The sequence below is a fragment of the Salmo salar genome, chromosome 03, assembly GCF_965601325.2.
Source record: "Salmo salar chromosome 03, fSalSal1, whole genome shotgun sequence".
Taxonomy (NCBI): domain Eukaryota; kingdom Metazoa; phylum Chordata; class Actinopteri; order Salmoniformes; family Salmonidae; genus Salmo; species Salmo salar.
Window position 1 is genome coordinate 4,597,552 of NC_138293.1, and position 18,826 is coordinate 4,616,377.

The following is an 18,826-nucleotide window of genomic DNA, read 5'->3' on the forward strand; positions in this document are numbered from 1 at the left end:
AAGAACCCGATGGTCACTCTGACAGAGTTCCTCAGTGGCCAACGTTCCAGAAGGACAACCATCTCTAAAGGAACTCCACCAATCAGGCCTTCATGGTAGAATGGCAAGACGGAAGCCACTCCTCAGTAAAAGGCACATGACAGCCCGCTTGGAGTTTGCCAATAGGCACCTAAAGGACTTTCATACCATGAGAAACAAGATTCTCTGGTCTGATGAAACCAAGATTGAATTCATTGGCCTGAATGCCAAGCGTCACACCTGGAGGAAACCTGGCACCATCCCTACGGTGAAGCATGGCGGTGGTGGCAGCATCATGCTGTGCAGGATGTTTTTCAACGGCCAGGGACCGGGAGACTAGTTAGGATCGAAGGGCAAGATGAACGGAGCAAAGTACAGAGAGATCGTTGACGCAAACCTGCTCCAGAGCGCTCAGCATCTCCGACTGGGGCGGAGGTTCACCTTCCAACAGGACACCTTCCCCAGCCAAGACAGCGCAGGAGTGTGTGTATATAGATAGATATACACATACAGGGCACTGTTTCAAATTGTCAGAAAAATAATACTGATAATAACCAAATTTTTCTTGATCTCCTTGTTTATATTAATAAGATGATATCATTAGTAAGGCTTAGTATAGCAGCTTTGTATCACCACCATGGAGCCTAAGAGCGCATTGTGCCTAGTCTTAATACTGTAACTTACTTAGGCCAATATATATTTAATGCTTATATAGGCTACTGTATCGGTCATTAATTAACGTCATCACACAGCATAGGAGTCATTCATGATTTCAAATGCAATCAAGAATTTTAGATTTTAAAATAAAATAAAAGAGAGCCTAGAGTAATTAGCTTAACGTAAACAATAAATAAACAATTTTGGGAAATTGCATTCACCAATGAATTAGACTTTTTTTGTTGTTGTTGTCAATAAAGGTTTTATAAACAACAACATTACAACACTCTCTGGTGTAATAATTTATTTTGTGTTTACATTGTTCCAAACGTTCAGAACAATGATATTGTAACCTAACAGCACCTGTTTGGTACATATAATATGAACGCAGTGCTTGTTCCTTACCTTACCTTTTGATCTCCAGTATATTCCCCTACTAGTCAAATTCCCAACATCTGACTTCCCCTTTTTACCTCATGATCAACCAGTAGCCTAAACACAAGTTTATTTGCCACGTCCCCTGCATCCATTTTGCTTTTATGGTGTTTGGAGTTTATTATAGGCAATTTATTGATGTGATTTATGATATGCTATAGGTCACGTGCACGTGATGCATACATGTGTCACGTAAAGAGAGCAAAGGTTCAGGGCTGAGGGGAATGTTTTTCCTAAACAAATGAGGGATTTCGGTAATGGAACTTTTCAGTTCAGAAATGGCTGTAATTCTATTTGCCGCTTCAGCAACACGGGACAGCGAGATAAACACTATGGTGGTCGCTGCAGCAGGGAGGAGAGAGACAACGTGTGCTAGTTAGTCACTCGCTGTCTTTTTTTTTTGAGAGAGAGAGAGAGAGAGAGAGAGAGAGAGAGAGAGAGAGAGAGAGAGAGAGAGAGAGAGAGAGAGAGAGAGAGAGAGAGAGAGAGAGAGAGAGAGAGAGAGAGAGAGAGAGAGAGAGAGAGAGAGAGAGAGAGAGAGAGAGAGAGAGAGAGAGAGAGAGAGAGAGAGAGAGAGAGAGAGAGAGAGAGAGAGAGACACTGCGGTTGGACTCCATCTAATCATTTGTGTCTCATTTTTTATTTTATTTTCAATTGAATTAAAGCATCAGACAAGCTAAGTGAATATAGTTGATTTGATTAAAGCACATTATGATTTGTCTAAAATATGGAAAAATACTTTATTTTATTTTTTTATTTCAACCAATCAATTAGTCAAAAGAACAGAGGACTCTTGGTCGACCCAAGATTTTTTTAATTTTTTTTGTCGGGGACAGCCCTACTGTGCATTCAAATTGCCAAGGATTTAAAATGCATTTGGGTTCATTGTCCATAACACGTCGCCATGCACGTAGTCTGTGGTTGTGAGGCCTGTTGGATGTAATGCCAGGGCGGCGTATGGTAGGGAAATTATTATTCAGTTGTCTGGCAACAGCTCTGGTGGACATTTCTGCAGTCAGCATGCCAATTGCACACTCCCTCAACACAAACATCTGTGGCATTGAGTTGTGTGACAGAAAACTGTTAATTTTAGAGTGGCCTTTTACTGTCCCCAGCACAAGGTGCACCTGTGTTATGACCATGCTATTTCATCTACTTGTTGATATGCCACACCTGTCAGGTGGATGGATTATCTTGGCAAAGGAGAAATGTTCACTAACAGCGATGGAAAAAAATGTGTGCACCAAATTTGAGAGCAATAAACTTTTGGGGGGATTTATTGAAATTGATTGAGATTTGAATGTTCTGCGTTTGAGGACCCCCACACACACACACCTCTTTTTGGTGGTGATAGAATTTAGACGGCAGTTTTTCCTCCATGACAACTTATGGAGAACTGCAGGAAATGAGCTTTAATTAAACCTGCCAAATTCTCTCCACCAACGAGTGGTGTGAATAGTTTGTGTCATGAACAGTGCTTGTGCCCATAGAAATAGACGTGACGTGTGGGGGGGGGGGGGGGGGAGAGAATGTTCTCCAATGCTGAAAGTGGGGGGCCCCCAAGCGAATATGTTTGGGAACCTCTGCACTGAGCTATGCAACGACAGGACAACTGCTGATGCACTACCCTGTTTTAGAAATGGCACTCGGTACATTCTACTATTACAACTTTTAAGAGGAAGTTGAAAGCCGGACTGAGTAACTAAAATACGTGGTTCCCACAGCTTTGTACCGCGGCTCTACACTACAGAGGATACATAACTATAACAGATGATGTACCAGGTCAAATGAATTCCATTGTTTTTTAACCTAACCTTCTCTTGCTCTCTCTCTCTCTTTGCCCTCTCTCTCCCTCTCTCCTCTCCCTCTACCTCTACCTCTCCCAGGTCCTTTTACAGATGTCGTCACCACCAACCTGAAGCTGAAGAACCCATCTGACAGGAGAGTATGTTTCAAAGTGAAGACCACAGCTCCTAGGAGATACTGTGTACGGCCCAACAGCGGCATCATAGATGCAGGCGCCACCGTCACCATCTCTGGTGAGTCAAACGGGTCCACAGTCCATGGGACTCTCAGGCTGGAGTTACATACTATTGGAATTCTATTGCAAACCATCCCCGTATCTAATGAGCTTGTACTGTTTTTCCCCACTGCACAGTCCACGGTGCCAGTTTTCCCCCACTACACAGTCCACGGTGCCAGTTTTCCCCACTGCACAGTCCACGGTGCCAGTTTTCCCCACTGCACAGTCCACGGTGCCAGTTTTCCCCACTGCACAGTCCACGGTGCCAGTTTTCCCCACTGCACAGTCCACGGTGCCAGTTTTCCCCACTGCACAGTCCACGGTGCCAGTTTTCCCCACTGCACAGTCCACGGTGCCAGTTTTCCCCACTGCACAGTCCACGGTGCCAGTTTTCCCCACTGCACAGTCCACGGTGCCAGTTTTCCCCACTGCACAGTCCACGGTGCCAGTTTTCCCCACTGCGCAGTCCACGGTGCCAGTTTTCCCCCACTGCGCAGTCCACGGTGCCAGTTTTCCCCCACTACGCAGTCCACGGTGCCAGTTTTCCCCCACTACGCAGTCCACGGTGCCAGTTTTCCCCCACTACGCAGTCCACGGTGCCAGTTTTCCCCCACTACCCAGTCCACGGTGCCAGTTTTCCCCCACTACACAGTCCACGGTGCCAGTTTTCCCCACTGCACAGTCCACGGTGCCAGTTTTCCCCACTGCACAGTCCACGGTGCCAGTTTTCCCCACTGCACAGTCCACGGTGCCAGTTTTCCCCCACTGCACAGTCCACGGTGCCAGTTTTCCCCCAATACACAGTCCACGGTGCCAGTTTTCCCCAACACACAGTCCATGGTGCCAAACTGCAACACCATTATTCCTTCGTTTTTATGATGTGATGGAGGGTTCTGATGAATGATAAATTGTTCCTGAAGTAGGAATGGGATTTTAACTACGTTCATTCAGATTGTCCTGCTCTAATTAACATGATCAATGAACAATCTGGTCCTTTCAAATGAAATTATAGCATAATTCAAGCATTGTTTTTTTGTTGTTGCTGGAATGTGTGTGTGACTTTGTCTTCAATCTATTTCAGTAATGCTCCAGCCCTTTGACTACGACCCCAATGAGAAAAGTAAACACAAATTCATGGTCCAGAGCATCTTTGCTCCGCCTAATGAGTCTGAACTCGACGTTATGGTGAGTCATCTAGTTCTTACAGTCCTCTACCACTGCTGGAGTGGTTTCTCCCTGTTCCTGTGTGGCTCGGTAGGTAGGGCGCGGCTCGGTTGGTAGGTAGGGCGCGGCTCGGTTGGTCGGGCGCAGCTCGGTTGGTAGGGCGCGGCTCGGTTGGTAGGGCGCGGCTCGGTTGGTAGGGCGCGGCTCGGGTTGGTAGGGCGCGGCTCGGTTGGTAGGGCGCGGCGCGGTTGGTAGGGCTCGGTTGGTAGGGCGCGGCTCGGTTGGTAGGGCGCGGCTCGGTTGGTAGGGCGCGGCTCGGTTGGTTGGGCTCGGTTGGTAGGGCTCGGTTGGTAGGGCGCGGCTCGGTTGGTAGGGCGCGGCTCGGTTGGTAGGGCGCGGCTCGGTTGGTAGGGCGCGACTCGGTTGGTAGGGCGCAGCTCGGTTGGTAGGGCGCGGCTCGGTTGGTAGGGCTCGGTTGGTAGGGCTCGGTTGGTAGGGCGCGGCTCGGTTGGTTGGGCGCGGTTGGTAGGGCTCGGTTGGTAGGGCGCGGCTCGGTTGGTAGGGCGCGCCTCGGTTGGTAGACCATGAAGCTTGCAACACCAGGATTGTGGGTTTGATTCCCATGGGAGACCAGTACAAACAAGTAACACAATATATGCACTCACTACTGTTGTGGCTCTGGATCAGAGAGTCTGCTAAATGACTCTCTACTGTAGTAGCTCTGGATCAGAGAGTCTGCTAAATGACTCACTACTGTAGTGGCTCTGGATAAGAGAGTCTGCTAAATGACTCACTACTGTAGTGGCTCTGGATCAGAGAGTCTGTTAAATGACTCACTACTGTAGTGGCTCTGGATCAGAGAGTCTGCTAAATGACTCACTACTGTAGTAGCTCTGGATCAGAGAGTCTGCTAAATGATTCACTACTGTAGTGGCTCTGGATCAGAGAGTCTGCTAAATGATTCACTACTGTAGTGGCTCTGGATCAGAGAGTCTGCTAAATGACTCACTACTGTAGTGGCTCTGGATAAAAGAGTCTGCTAAATGACTCAAATGTAAACTCAAACCCTGTTCCTGGAGAGATACCCTCCTGTAGGTTTTAATGCCAACCCTCCTGTAGGTTTTGGCTCTAACCCTCCTGTAGGTTTTAATGCTAACCCTCCTGTAGGTTTTGGCTCTAACCCTCCTGTAGGTTTTAATGCCAACCCTCCTGTAGGTTTTAATGCTAACCCTCCTGTAGGTTTTAATGCCAACCCTCCTGTAGGTTTTAATGCTAACCCTCCTGTAGGTTTTAATGCCAACCCTCCTGTAGGTTTTAATGCTAACCCTCCTGTAGGTTTTAATGCCAACCCTCCTGTAGGTTTTAATGCTAACCCTCCTGTAGGTTTTGATGCTAACCCTCCTGTAGGTTTTAATGCTAACCCTCCTGTAGGTTTTGATGCTAACCCTCCTGTAGGTTTTGGCTCTAACCCTCCTGTAGGTTTTAATGCTAACCCTCCTGTAGGTTTTGGCTCTAACCCTCCTGTAGGTTTTGGCTCTAACCCTCCTGTAGGTTTTAATGCCAACCCTGTAGGTTTTAATGCCAACCCTCCTGTAGGTTTTAATGCCAACCCTCCTGTAGGTTTTAATGCCAACCCTCCTGTAGGTTTTAATGCCAACCCTCCTGTAGGTTTTAATGCCAACCCTCCTGTAGGTTTTAATGCCAACCCTCCTGTAGGTTTTAATGCCAACCCTCCTGTAGGTTTTAATGCCAACCACAGTTGTAACTAACGTGATTCAGCACATCAACCAGCTAATTATTAATAGCAGGTGCTCGATTTAAGATTGGAGAGAACCTTTCCAGGAGGCTCAGTTGGTAGGCCATGAAGCTTGCAACACCAGGATTGTAGGAGGCTAGTTCTCCAGGAGCAGGGTTGGAGAACCCTGTTCTAGAGGAACATACTGTAATGTTGTGCAACTTGCGCCCCAATGTATGATCTATGACAGCGATTCTCAACTGGTGGGTGGTGAACCAAATTTGAGGTTTTGAATGCGTCGTGAGTGTGAGTAAAAAATAAGTAATTGGGAATAACACTTTATGTCTTATATTTTTGTTCAGCTTATTTCTCTCAAATTTGGTGCGTAAATTTGTTTACGTCCCTGCTAGTGTGCATTTCTGCTTTGCCAAGAGAATTTATCCAGCTGACAGATTTGGCATATCAAGAAGCTGATTAAACGGCATGATCATTACACGGGTGTACCTTGTGCTGGGGGCAATAAAAAGCCACTCTAAAATTAACAGATTTGTCACACAACACATTGCCACAGATGTCTCAAGTTGAGGGAGTGTGCAATTGGCATGCTGACTGCAGGAATGTCCACCAGAGTTGTTGCCAGAGAATTGAATGTTAATTTCTCTGCCATAAGCCGCCTCCAAAGTCGTGTTAGAGAATTTGGCAGTACGTCCAACCGCAGACCACGTGTAATCACGCCAGCCCAGAACCTCCACATCCGGCTTCTTCACCTGCGGGATCGTCTGAGACCAGCCACCCAGACAGCTGATTAAACTGTGGGTTTGCACAACTGAAGAATTTCTGCACAAACTGTCAGAAACCGTCTCAGGGAAGCTCATCTGCATGCTCGTCGTCCCCAAGGTCTTGACCTGACTGCAGTTCGGCATCGTAACTGACTTCAGTGGGCAAATACTCACCTTCAATGGCCACTGGCACGCTAGAGAAGTGTGTTCTTCACGGATGAATCCCGGTTTCAACTGTACCGGGCCGATGGCAGACGTTGTGTATGGCGAGTGGTTTGCTGATGTCAGCATTGAAAAGAGTAGTGCTGACCCCATTTACTCCATTGTTTGGTCGATAGGCTGTTGGACATCCGATATTTTCAGTCTAGCAAATATATATTTAAAAAATGATAGGTGTCTCGTGGGCTGTCTTATTCACGCCCGCCTCAGTGGACCGGTCGGTTGCGGAGGCCCGTCTCAGTGGACCGGTCGGTTGCGGAGGCCCGTCTCAGTGGACCGGTCGGTTGCGGAGGCCCGTCTCAGTGGACCGGTCCGTTGCGGAGGCCCGTCTCAGTGGACCGGTCCGTTGCGGAGGCCCGTCTCAGTGGACCGGTCCGTCGCGGAGGCCCGTCTCAGTGGACCGGTCCGTCGCGGAGGCCCGTCTCAGTGGACCGGTCCGTCGCGGAGGCCCGCCTCAGTGGTCCGATCCGTTGCGGAGGCCCGCCTCAGTGGTCCGTTGCGGAGGCCCGCCTCAGTGGACCGATCCGTTGCGGAGGCCCGCCTCAGTGGACCGATCCGTTGCGGAGGCCCGCCTCAGTGGACCGATCCGTTGCGGAGGCCCGCCTCAGTGGACCGATCCGTTGCGGAGGCCCGCCTCAGTGGACCGATCCGTTGCGGAGGCCCGCCTCAGTGGTCCGTTGCGGAGGCCCGCCTCAGTGGACCGGTCCGTTGCGGAGGCCCGCCTCAGTGGTCCGTCGCGGAGGCCCGCCTCAGTGGTCCGGTCCGTCGCGGAGGCCCGTCTCAGTGGACCGGTCCGTCGCGGAGGCCCGTCTCAGTGGACCGGTCCGTCGCGGAGGCCCGCCTCAGTGGTCTGTCGCGGAGGCCCGCCTCAGTGGTCCGTCGCGGAGGCCCGCCTCAGTGGACCGATCCGTTGCGGAGGCCCGCCTCAGTGGACCGATCCGGAGGCCCACCTCAGTGATCCGTTGCGGAGGCCCGCCTCAGTGGTCCGTCGCGGAGGCCCGCCTCAGTGGACCGGTCCGTTGCGGAGGCCCGCCTCAGTGGTCCGTCGCGGAGGCCCGTCTCAGTGGACCGGTCCGTCGCGGAGGCCCGTCTCAGTGGACCGGTCCGTCGCGGAGGCCCGCCTCAGTGGTCTGTCGCGGAGGCCTGCCTCAGTGGTCCGTTGCGGAGGCCCGCCTCAGTGGACCGATCCGTTGCGGAGGCCCGCCTCAGTGGTCCGTTGCGGAGGCCCGCCTCAGTGGACCGGTCCGTTGCGGAGGCCCGCCTCAGTGGTCCGTTGCGGAGGCCCGCCTCAGTGGACCGATCCGTTGCGGAGGCCCGCCTCAGTGGTCCGTCGCGGAGGCCCGCCTCAGTGGACCGGTCCGTTGCGGAGGCCCGCCTCAGTGGTCCGTCGCGGAGGCCCGCCTCAGTGGACCGGTCCCGTTGCGGAGGCCCGCCTCAGTGGACCGGTCCGTCGCGGAGGCCCGTCTCAGTGGACTGGTCCGTTGAGGCACACCAGTATCACCAGTAGTGCATTTACCGTTAATTCACATAGATTAGAAATGGTGTTTGTTTGGTTATGGTAATATCTGTTAAGGCATTCAATATGATAATTTTTGTTACCGTTGTCATTGTCGGAGTGGACACGTTGTTTGCAGAGCGCACAACCTAGGCTACACTTGAGGGGAAAAAAGTTTTGGTTTATTTAATTACATTTAAGAGTTTACGAGTCCATTTTTTTTTTTTCATTGACAAGCGTGCTCCAAACAAGACTAATCTTGAGTAAGGACATGTACTTGATTTAAGCGTAGAAGTAGGTCTATAGGTTACCTGGCCTGCACCCCAAATGTAGGCCGATAAATGTTCCAATCTGAGGATCTGATAGGACAATCAGACATACTAACGCACCATCACTGTGGAGCTTCTCAAAGTTATGTTTTCTTCGCCTCATACTGTAACTAACTGAACCCCAAAAAAAATGTCTTGCCCTGGTTGGGTGGAAACTCCATCAAATAGATCTACCTGATTTAACTTTTTTTATTATCCCTTAACGCAAATAGCCTACAGCTGTGTATGTCTGTCCAGAGCTCACTGGTGCAGGAAACTGAAGGCCCAGAATATATTATACAATGTTTGCTAGCACCGGTCTTTGGGCTGACCAAGTTAGTAGTCGATACAATGTTTGCTAGCACCGGTCTTTGGGCTGACCAAGTTAGTAGTCGATACAATGTTTGCTAGCACCGGTCTTTGGGCTGACCAAGTTAGTAGTCGATACAATGTTTGCTAGCACCGGTCTTTGGGCTGACCAAGTTAGTAGTCGATACAATGTTTGCTAGCACCGGTCTTTGGGCTGACCAAGTTAGTAGTCGATACAATGTTTGCTAGCACCGGTCTTTGGGCTGACCAAGTTAGTAGTCGATACAATGTTTGCTAGCACCGGTCTTTGGGCTGACCAAGTTAGTAGTCGATACAATGTTTGCTAGCACCGGTCTTTGGGCTGACCAAGTTAGTAGTCGATACAATGTTTGCTAGCACCGGTCTTTGGGCTGACCAAGTTAGTAGTCGATACAATGTTTGCTAGCACCGGTCTTTGGGCTGACCAAGTTAGTAGTCGATACAATGTTTCAAGTTTCTTGCAGACGGGCCATGAGCAACCAATGTGATTTATCAGGATATTTTCTACCTGCAGTCTGCAATGTTTTTATTTGTTTGTTTATGTAGGCTATTTCTTACATAGTTGGCAATAGAAGTTACTTATAGATTTGTAGAATTTTCCTTTAGATATAGTGTTGATTAACCACATAACATATATATTTTGAGATATGAAGACCTTTACTATAAATGAAATGAAACTGTTCCAGTAAAATGTGCATATGGAAATCATAAGTGGTACACAGATCAGTAGAAATGTTAGTGTAACTTGGCCCTCCAAATGGAAAAGGTTTCCGACCTCCGGTGAAGCCAGTTACCAGCAACTTCAGGAGCTTAAAGGCAGAATCTGAAGGTGGCAGAAGCTTCATTGTTGTCTGGTGAGGACCTGCCTTACAACAGGCCTACAAGGCCTCAGTCCAGCCTCTCTCAGCCTATTGTGGACAGTCTGAGCACTGATGGAGGGATTGTGAGTTCCCGGTGTAACTCGGGCAGTTGTTGTTGCCATCCTGTACCTGTCCCGCAGGTGTGATGTTCGGATGTACCGATCCTGTGCAGGTGTTGTTACACGTGGTCTGCCACTGCGAGGACGATCAGCTGTCCGTCCTGTCTCCCTGTAGCGCTGTCTTAGGCGTCTCACAGTACGGACATTGCAATTTATTGCCCTGGCCACATCTGCAGTCCTCATGCCTCCTTCTGGCATGCCTAAGCCACGTTCACGCAGATGAGCAGGGATCCTGGGCATCTTTCTTTTGGTGTTTTTCCAGAGTCAGTAGAAAGGCCTTTTTAGTGTCCTAAGTTTTCATAACTGTGACCTTAAATGCCTACCATCTGTAAGCTGTTAGTGTCTCAACGACCGTTCCACAGGTGCATGTTCATTAATTGTTTATGGTTCATTGAACAAGCGTGGGGAACAGTGTTTAAACCCTTTACTGTGAAGTTATTTGGATTTTTACGAATTATCTTTGAAAGACACGATTCTGAAAAAGGGACGTTTCTTTTTTTTTTTTTTTTTTACTGAGTTGATTTCAGACCAGCTCAGTAGCCTACATATAGTTGATTTATTAATACATAGGATGTGTCTATACACGGAGAAATACACGTTTTAACATTTTGACCGACCGATTGGTCAAAAGAACAGACGAGTCTCGGTCAAACTATTTTTTTTGTTTTTGTCGGAGAGCTCTACAACAGAGTGGCCCATAGTGGCGGTTGGGTTATGGTATGGGCAGGCATAAGCTACGGACAGCGAACACGATTGCATTTTATCGATTTGCAATTGAAATGTACAGAGATGTCGTGACGAGGTCCTGAGGCCTGTTGTCGTGCCGTTCATCCGCCGCCATCGCCTCATGTTTCAGCATGATAATGCACGGCCTCATGTCGCAAGGATTTGTACACAATTCCTGGAAGCTGAAAATGTCTCAGTTCTTCCAAGGCCTGCATACTCACCAGACATGTCACCCATTGAGCATGTTTGGGATGCTCTGGATCGACGTGTACGACAGCCTGTTCCAGTCCCCCCCCCCCCCCAATATCCAACAACTTCGCACAGCCAATGAAGAGGAGTGGAACAACATTCCATAGGCCACAATCAACAGCCTGACCAACTCTATGTGAAGGAGAGTTGATCAGGCTGTTGACACCAGATACTGACTGGTATTCTGATCCATGCCCCTACTTTATTTTTATTTATGTGATCAACGAGATGCATATCTGTATTCCCAGTCATGTGAAATCTATAGGTTAGGGCCTAATGAAGGAAGAACGTGTAGAAATAATGAACCTATATCTTTAATTAAATAATTTAACCTCTGAACTATTTTTCTGATATAGTTATTAGCAGCACTATTTAGCCGATTTGGTTGATTTTTGGGGTCTCAAACCAGTGAGCTTAACATTCCTCAGGAATATGGGCACATTTGTATTAGTTACAGTGGAAAAAGGTGGGACTGTTGTTCCCATATCATATAATTGGTACATTTACTATCAATATAGCATTAAACAGTTATCCAGATTTGCATTTTGGCAACAACCCACCCCCAACAAAACCATATGAGATCCACAGTTGTGGTCGTTTCCCCTATAGTCCAGTAGAGGGCAGCAACAGGTCTGGTAGTTTCCCCTATAGTCCAGTAGAGGGCAGCAACAGGTGTGGCAGTTTCCCCCTATAGTCCAGTAGAGGGCAGCAACAGGTGTGGTAGTTTCCCCCTATAGTCCAGTAGAGGGCAGCAACAGGTCTGGTAGTTTCCCCCTATAGTCCAGTAGAGGGCAGCAACAGGTCTGGTAGTTTCCCCCTATAGTCCAGTAGAGGGCAGCAACAGGTCTGGTAGTTTCCCCCTATAGTCCAGTAGAGGGCAGCAACAGGTCTGGTAGTTTCCCCCTATAGTCCAGTAGAGGGCAGCAACAGGTGTGGTAGTTTCCCCCTATAGTCCAGTAGAGGGCAGCAACATGTGTGGTAGTTTCCCCTATAGTCCAGTAGAGGGCAGCAACAGGTGTGGTAGTTTCCCCTATAGTCCAGTAGAGGGCAGCAACAGGTGTGGTAGTTTCCCCTATAGTCCAGTAGAGGGCAGCAACAGGTCTGGTAGTTTCCCCTATAGTCCAGTAGAGGGCAGCAATAGGTGGGGTAGTTTCCCCTATAGTCCAGTAGAGGGCAGCAACAGGTGTGGCAGTTTCCCCCTATAGTCCAGTAGAGGGCAGCAACAGGTCTGGTAGTTTCCCCCTATAGTCCAGTAGAGGGCAGCAACAGGTGTGGTAGTTTCCCCCTATAGTCCAGTAGAGGGCAGCAACAGGTCTGGTAGTTTCCCTTATAGTCCAGTAGAGGGCAGCAATAGGTGTGGTAGTTTCCCCTATAGTCCAGTAGAGGGCCGCAACAGGTGTGGCAGTTTCCCCCTATAGTCCAGTAGAGGGCAGCAACAGGTCTGGTAGTTTCCCCCTATAGTCCAGTAGAGGGCAGCAACAGGTCTGGTAGTTTCCCCCTATAGTCCAGTAGAGGGCAGCAACAGGTGTGGTAGTTTCCCCTATAGTCCAGTAGAGGGCAGCAACAGGTCTGGTAGTTTCCCCCTATAGTCCAGTAGAGGGCTGCAACAGGCGGGTCCCCTGCCGTGGGGCGCCAGGGGGTGTTTCCCCTATAGTCCAGTAGAGGGCAGCAACAGGTCTGGTAGTTTCCCCCTATAGTCCAGTAGAGGGCAGCAACAGGTCTGGTAGTTTCCCCCTATAGTCCAGTAGAGGGCAGCAACAGGTGTGGTAGTTTCCCCTATAGTCCAGTAGAGGGCAGCAACAGGTCTGGTAGTTTCCCTTATAGTCCAGTAGAGGGCAGCAATAGGTGGGGTAGTTTCCCCTATAGTCCAGTAGAGGGCCGCAACAGGTGTGGCAGTTTCCCCCTATAATCCAGTAGAGGGCAGCAACAGGTCTGGTAGTTTCCCCCTATAGTCCAGTAGAGGGCAGCAACAGGTGTGGTAGTTTCCCCCTATAGTCCAGTAGAGGGCAGCAACAGGTCTGGTAGTTTCCCCTATAGTCCAGTAGAGGGCAGCAACAGGTGTGGTAGTTTCCCCTATAGTCCAGTAGAGGGCAGCAACAGGTGTGGTAGTTTCCCCTATAGTCCAGTAGAGGGCAGCAACAGGTGTGGTAGTTTCCCCCTATAGTCCAGTAGAGGGCAGCAACAGGTCTGGTAGTTTCCCCCTATAGTCCAGTAGAGGGCAGCAACAGGTGGGGTAGTTTCCCCTATAGTCCAGTAGAGGGCAGCAACAGGTGTGGTAGTTTCCCATATAGTCCAGTAGAGGGCAGCAATAGGTCTGGTAGTTTCCCCTATAGTCCAGTAGAGGGCAGCAATAGGTCTGGTAGTTTCCCCCTATAGTCCAGTAGAGGGCAGCAACAGGTCTGGTAGTTTCCCCCTATAGTCCAGTAGAGGGCAGCAACAGGTCTGGTAGTTTCCCCCTATAGTCCAGTAGAGGGCAGCAACAGGTCTGGTAGTTTCCCCTATAGTCCAGTAGAGGGCAGCAACAGGTGTGGTAGTTTCCCCTATAGTCCAGTAGAGGGCAGCAACAGGTGTGGTAGTTTCCCCCTATAGTCCAGTAGAGGGCAGCAACAGGTCTGGTAGTTTCCCCCTATAGTCCAGTAGAGGGCAGCAACAGGTCTGGTAGTTTCCCCCTATAGTCCAGTAGAGGGCCGCAACAGGTCTGGTAGTTTCCCCCTATAGTCCAGTAGAGGGCAGCAACAGGTCTGGTAGTTTCCCCCTATAGTCCAGTAGAGGGCAGCAACAGGTCTGGTAGTTTCCCTTATAGTCCAGTAGAGGGCAGCAACAGGTCTGGTAGTTTCCCCCTATAGTCCAGTAGAGGGCAGCAACAGGTGTGGTAGTTTCCCCCTATAGTCCAGTAGAGGGCAGCAACAGGTCTGGTAGTTTCCCCTATAGTCCAGTAGAGGGCAGCAACAGGTGTGGTAGTTTCCCCCTATAGTCCAGTAGAGGGCAGCAACAGGTCTGGTAGTTTCCCCCTATAGTCGCACTTTGATCTTGTTGCGCAAATGTACCACATTGCTATTTCGTTTTTGAATCTACGTCATATTGCTGATTCTACCTTTAAGGCCAGGCACCACGCCCTAATAGGGATTTTTCTCCTGTTATCATATCACAAACTTGAATGTAGATACAAATATAATACTTTCTTGAATTACAATTTTTCGGAAATATAATATTACGATATGCATATGAGACACTCATTTAAATATGAATATTCCCCATTTTTTTTATTTTTTTCAGGACACTGGATTAAGTCAGCCTCAATATTTTGGTTTCATTTTAAGATACTCCAGGACCAGATTTACTCAGAGCAGATTGTAGATAAATACTTTTTATTTCTGTCTGTAAAATACTAAAGCTGTTTATGTGAAATGTATTTGACGCATTTTCAAAAGAAAATATTATCTAAAATATAAAAAATAAAATTACAACATATCAACAATTCCTTCGGGAGCATGTCTAGAGACTATATATATCTAAGGATAACCACACTATATGTGTTGGATCCAGATGCTTCTGAAGCTGAGGAAAATCAGTTGGGAGTGTGGGGAAGAATCGGACTTTTGGAAAATGGCCGTTAATGACTTGTACACTGAATCTACCAAACACCTATTTACACCCAAACACTTTTCTCTTCAAAGTAAGTTACTACACATATAGTTCAGTTTGTTAAATTATGTATGAAATGGGCTTTTAAATGACATGTAATTCAATGTAGTGTGCTTTGAAGCTATGGATGGGTGGATGGATGTATATTTTTATTAAGTAGTTAAAATTCATGACATTTTGATGACGGTAGTAATGATAAACGAAATAAAAATATATATTTTTTTTAAGATTGACATTTGGATGTTTTACTTTCTGAAAATACTATTGAATTGTGCAAAATACCAACAAATCTCCGTATCTAGGTAGATTTAAAAAGAGGATCTTTAAAAAAAAAAAAATATTTCAAACTGTGGAGCCTGGCCTTAAATATTTTACGATCGGCCAATAGGAGGAAGGAGGTTAGCTTATTGGCCGTTTTGGTTTTCAACCTCTCATGGAGGGATTGTCCCTGACCCACATGGATCAACTCTTTTGTGAATAAGCTTAAAGTGGATTAAACTTGTCATTCGATGTTTCTATAGGCTGTTGATATGGTTTGTTCTCTTGTTACTAGTCCTCTGATGTTTTTAGGCTGTTACAATCACTTTTTTGAGATTGAACTCTGTTACATTCTTGGAATGATTCATCGTTTTGATCTGGAGTAAGCCGTGCATGCATAAAACAATGGAAGCATATAGCCCAAAGCCATATTCAAAGCCTATTGAAGGGAATATGGCCTGCGTTTTTCTTTTTACTAGACACAAGATGGTTAGGAAGTGTCCGATTTTAAAAAATAAATAAAAAATAAATACATTTTTTAAAAGCGAATCGATTTTAGGCTGTGAGGCCCTTGCATCTGATAGAAACGGAGACTATTTTCTGACTGGACATTTTGCGCTGCTTTGGTGGATTTCTCTGCATTCCTCTCTTGCGTTCTGTAGGCTATATAACATATTTGTTGAAATAGGCTATAGCAATATGAAAATGACTCGGAATGACACTCGTGCGCTGCGCTGCCGTGCGCTCGCCGACTCGTTTTTAAGTTCAAATAGGTTAAACCATCGTCTGTCACGTGACGATGTCGTCATCGACGGTGGCCGTAAATCATCGTCGATAGACGATACTATCATAATATCGCCCAACCCGTGTGTGTGTGTGTGTGTGTGTGTGTGTGTGTGTGTGTGTGTGTGTGTGTGTTGTGTGAGAGCACAAGTCCAGCTAATAGTAGTTTAGTCTGATGAATAACATGCGTATGTATTTCTCTCCTCCAGTGGAAAGATGCCAAACCCGATGATCTCATGGATTCCAAGCTGAGATGTGTATTCGACCTGCCTTCTGAAAACGATAGAGTGGTAAGTGCTGGATAGAAGGAGAGAAACGGAGAGATTTATCTTACGTTTCCAGACCAGACTCAACCATATGTGTTTCTGAGCTTGTTGACTGTTTATTGAAAGTGTTCAAACTGACCTGGTAGATATGTAGCTAATATTAAAATATATTAAAAGATAACATAAAGGGGGGGGGGGGGGGGGGGGCAGGTTGTAGTTAACTGCAATCAAGTTTTCATTCTATTTCATGCGGATGAATGACCTGATGCATAAAAAAAAAAAACCTTATGAAAACAACAAACTTCTCGGTAAAACTTCCCAATGTCAACAAACAAAATACGCTAGAGGAGGTGGGAGGGGGGGGGGGGGGGTCCTGCCAAGATGTTATAGCCTACTACCACCACAACATGGAAAAGTATGCAGAGTTTATATTGAATAAGTTATAATGAACTTTCACTTGTGATGATGATCTTGGTGCACATTACAACTAAATATCCAGGAAGCTGTGGAACAGCAAGAACTGGCAAATCTGGTGCAGTCCATGAGGAGGAGATGCACTGCAGTACTTAATGCAGCTGGTGGCCACACCCGATACTGACTGTTACTTTTGATTTTGACCACCCCCCCCTTTTGTTCAGGGACACATTATTCCATTTCTGTTAGTCACATGTCTGTGGAACTTGTTCACTTTATGTCTCAGTTGTTGAATCTTTTTATGTTCATACAAATATTTACACGTGTTAAGTTTGCTGAGAAATAAAACGCTGTTGACAGTGAGAGGACGTTTTGTTGTTGTCGTTGCTGAGTTCAGAACCTACCCTGTCCATCTATCGTCACACTTTTGTCTATAGATCATAAACCACAAACAGATTGGGCAAGTATTTAAACCGCAACAAAACCATCGTAGAGTTGAAACTGTTTTTTTTATTTTTTTTAAATATTTTATTCTGTACATGAAACCTCAGGCGCAAAAGTGCTTTTATGTGCACTACGTCATCACACACAGCAATTTATCTGCTAAAAAAAAAAAAGTCAGTTTGATGGAAAAGACACCTCTGGTAGAAAGAAATATGCACGTTTTTTCCATGGTTGACTTTAGAATATTTGATTGAAAAATGTGTGTCTTTTGGAAGGAAACCCAGCTGCAGCCTCCATATGAGGAATGACATTGAATGGAATGTTGCTGTCAGAACTGGGTGTGTGTAGCTAAAGTACTGGAGAAAGTAGTAATGGACACCATTTTTTTTTATTTAACCTTTTTATTTAACCTTTATTTAACTTGGCAAGTCAGTTAAGAACAAATTCTTATTTACAATGACGGCCTACACCGGGTCAAACCCGTACGACGCTGGGCCAATTGTGCGCCGTCCAATGGGACTCCCAAATCACGGCCGGATGTGATACAGCCTGGATTCGAACCAGGGACTGTAGTGACGTTTCTTGAGCTGAGATGCCGCTGCGCCACTCGGGAGCCCCACATCGCTGCGTGTTCATATAACATGCCGTGTTCTCCGTTATCTAATGTCTTTGTCTTTCGTCAGTCCTCCGACATGTCCTCTGTGCTGTCTGATCGCGGTACTCTGGGAGCGGTACTCTGGGAGCGCGGACTCTGGGAGCGGTACTCTGGGAGCGCGGACTCTGGGAGCGGTACTCTGGGAGCGCGTACTCTGGGAGCGCGTACTCTGGGAGCGGTACTCTGGGAGCGGTACTCTGGGAGCGGTACTCTGGGAGCGGTACTCTGGGAGCGGTACTCTGGGAGCATGTTTTCCCTAGTCTGGAGAGAATCCCCATCGGTTGTGTTTGTTACAGATAAACATTGCTTTCTGCTTAGTTCTTTGCAGGTTAAAGGCTTGGTCATATCCATGTGTTCCAAATGGTAGCATTTCCCCCTCTGTAGGGCACTACTGTTAGCCACCTTTCCCCCTCTGTAGGGCACTACTGTTAGCCACCTTTCCCCCTATGTAGGGCACTACTGTTAGCCACCTTTACCCCTCTGTAGGGCACTACTGTTAGCCACCTTTACCCCTCTGTAGGGCACTACTGTTAGCCACCTTTACCCCTCTGTAGGGCACTACTGTTAGCCACCTTTACCCCTCTGTAGGGCACTACTGTTAGCCACCTTTACCCCTCTGTAGGGCACTACTGTTAGCCACCTTTACCCCTCTGTAGGGCACTACTGTTAGCCACCTTTCCCTCTATGTAGGGCACTACTGTTAGCCACCTTTACCCCTCTGTAGGGCACTACTGTTAGCCACCTTTACCCCTCTGTAGGGCACTACTGTTAGCCACCTTTACCCCTCTGTAGGGCACTACTGTTAGCCACCTTTACCCCTCTGTAGGGCACTACTGTTAGGTACCTTTACCCCTCTGTAGGGCACTACTGTTAGCCACCTTTCCCCCTATGTAGGGCACTACTGTTAGCCACCTTTACCCCTCTGTAGGGCACTACTGTTAGCCACCTTTACCCCTCTGTAGGGCACTACTGTTAGCCACCTTTACCCCTCTGTAGGGCACTACTGTTAGCCACCTTTACCCCTCTGTAGGGCACTACTGTTAGCCACCTTTACCCCTCTGTAGGGCACTACTGTTAGCCACCTTTACCCCTCTGTAGGGCACTACTGTTAGCCACCTTTACCACTCTGTAGGGCACTACTGTTAGCCACCTTTACCCCTCTGTAGGGCACTACTGTTAGGTACCTTTACCCCTCTGTAGGGCACTACTGTTAGCCACCTTTACCC

General features: G+C 47.7%; 1 protein-coding gene across 2 annotated transcripts in view; it reads left to right on the plus strand.

The window, feature by feature from the left end:
* The window catches only part of LOC106596674 (vesicle-associated membrane protein-associated protein A), a 54,517-nt gene that overhangs the window by 21,778 nt on the left and 13,913 nt on the right, over positions 1-18,826 (plus strand). For both annotated transcript variants that reach the window (XR_014391820.1, XM_045714427.2), the window contains exons 2-4: positions 2,997-3,149; positions 4,215-4,318; positions 16,031-16,111. Coding sequence is in view for 1 of the 2 variants with exons in the window: in XM_045714427.2 (XP_045570383.2) it covers positions 2,997-3,149; positions 4,215-4,318; positions 16,031-16,111 (338 nt within the window). In the remaining variant the exon portion in view is untranslated. The remainder of the gene's footprint in view (positions 1-2,996; positions 3,150-4,214; positions 4,319-16,030; positions 16,112-18,826) is intronic.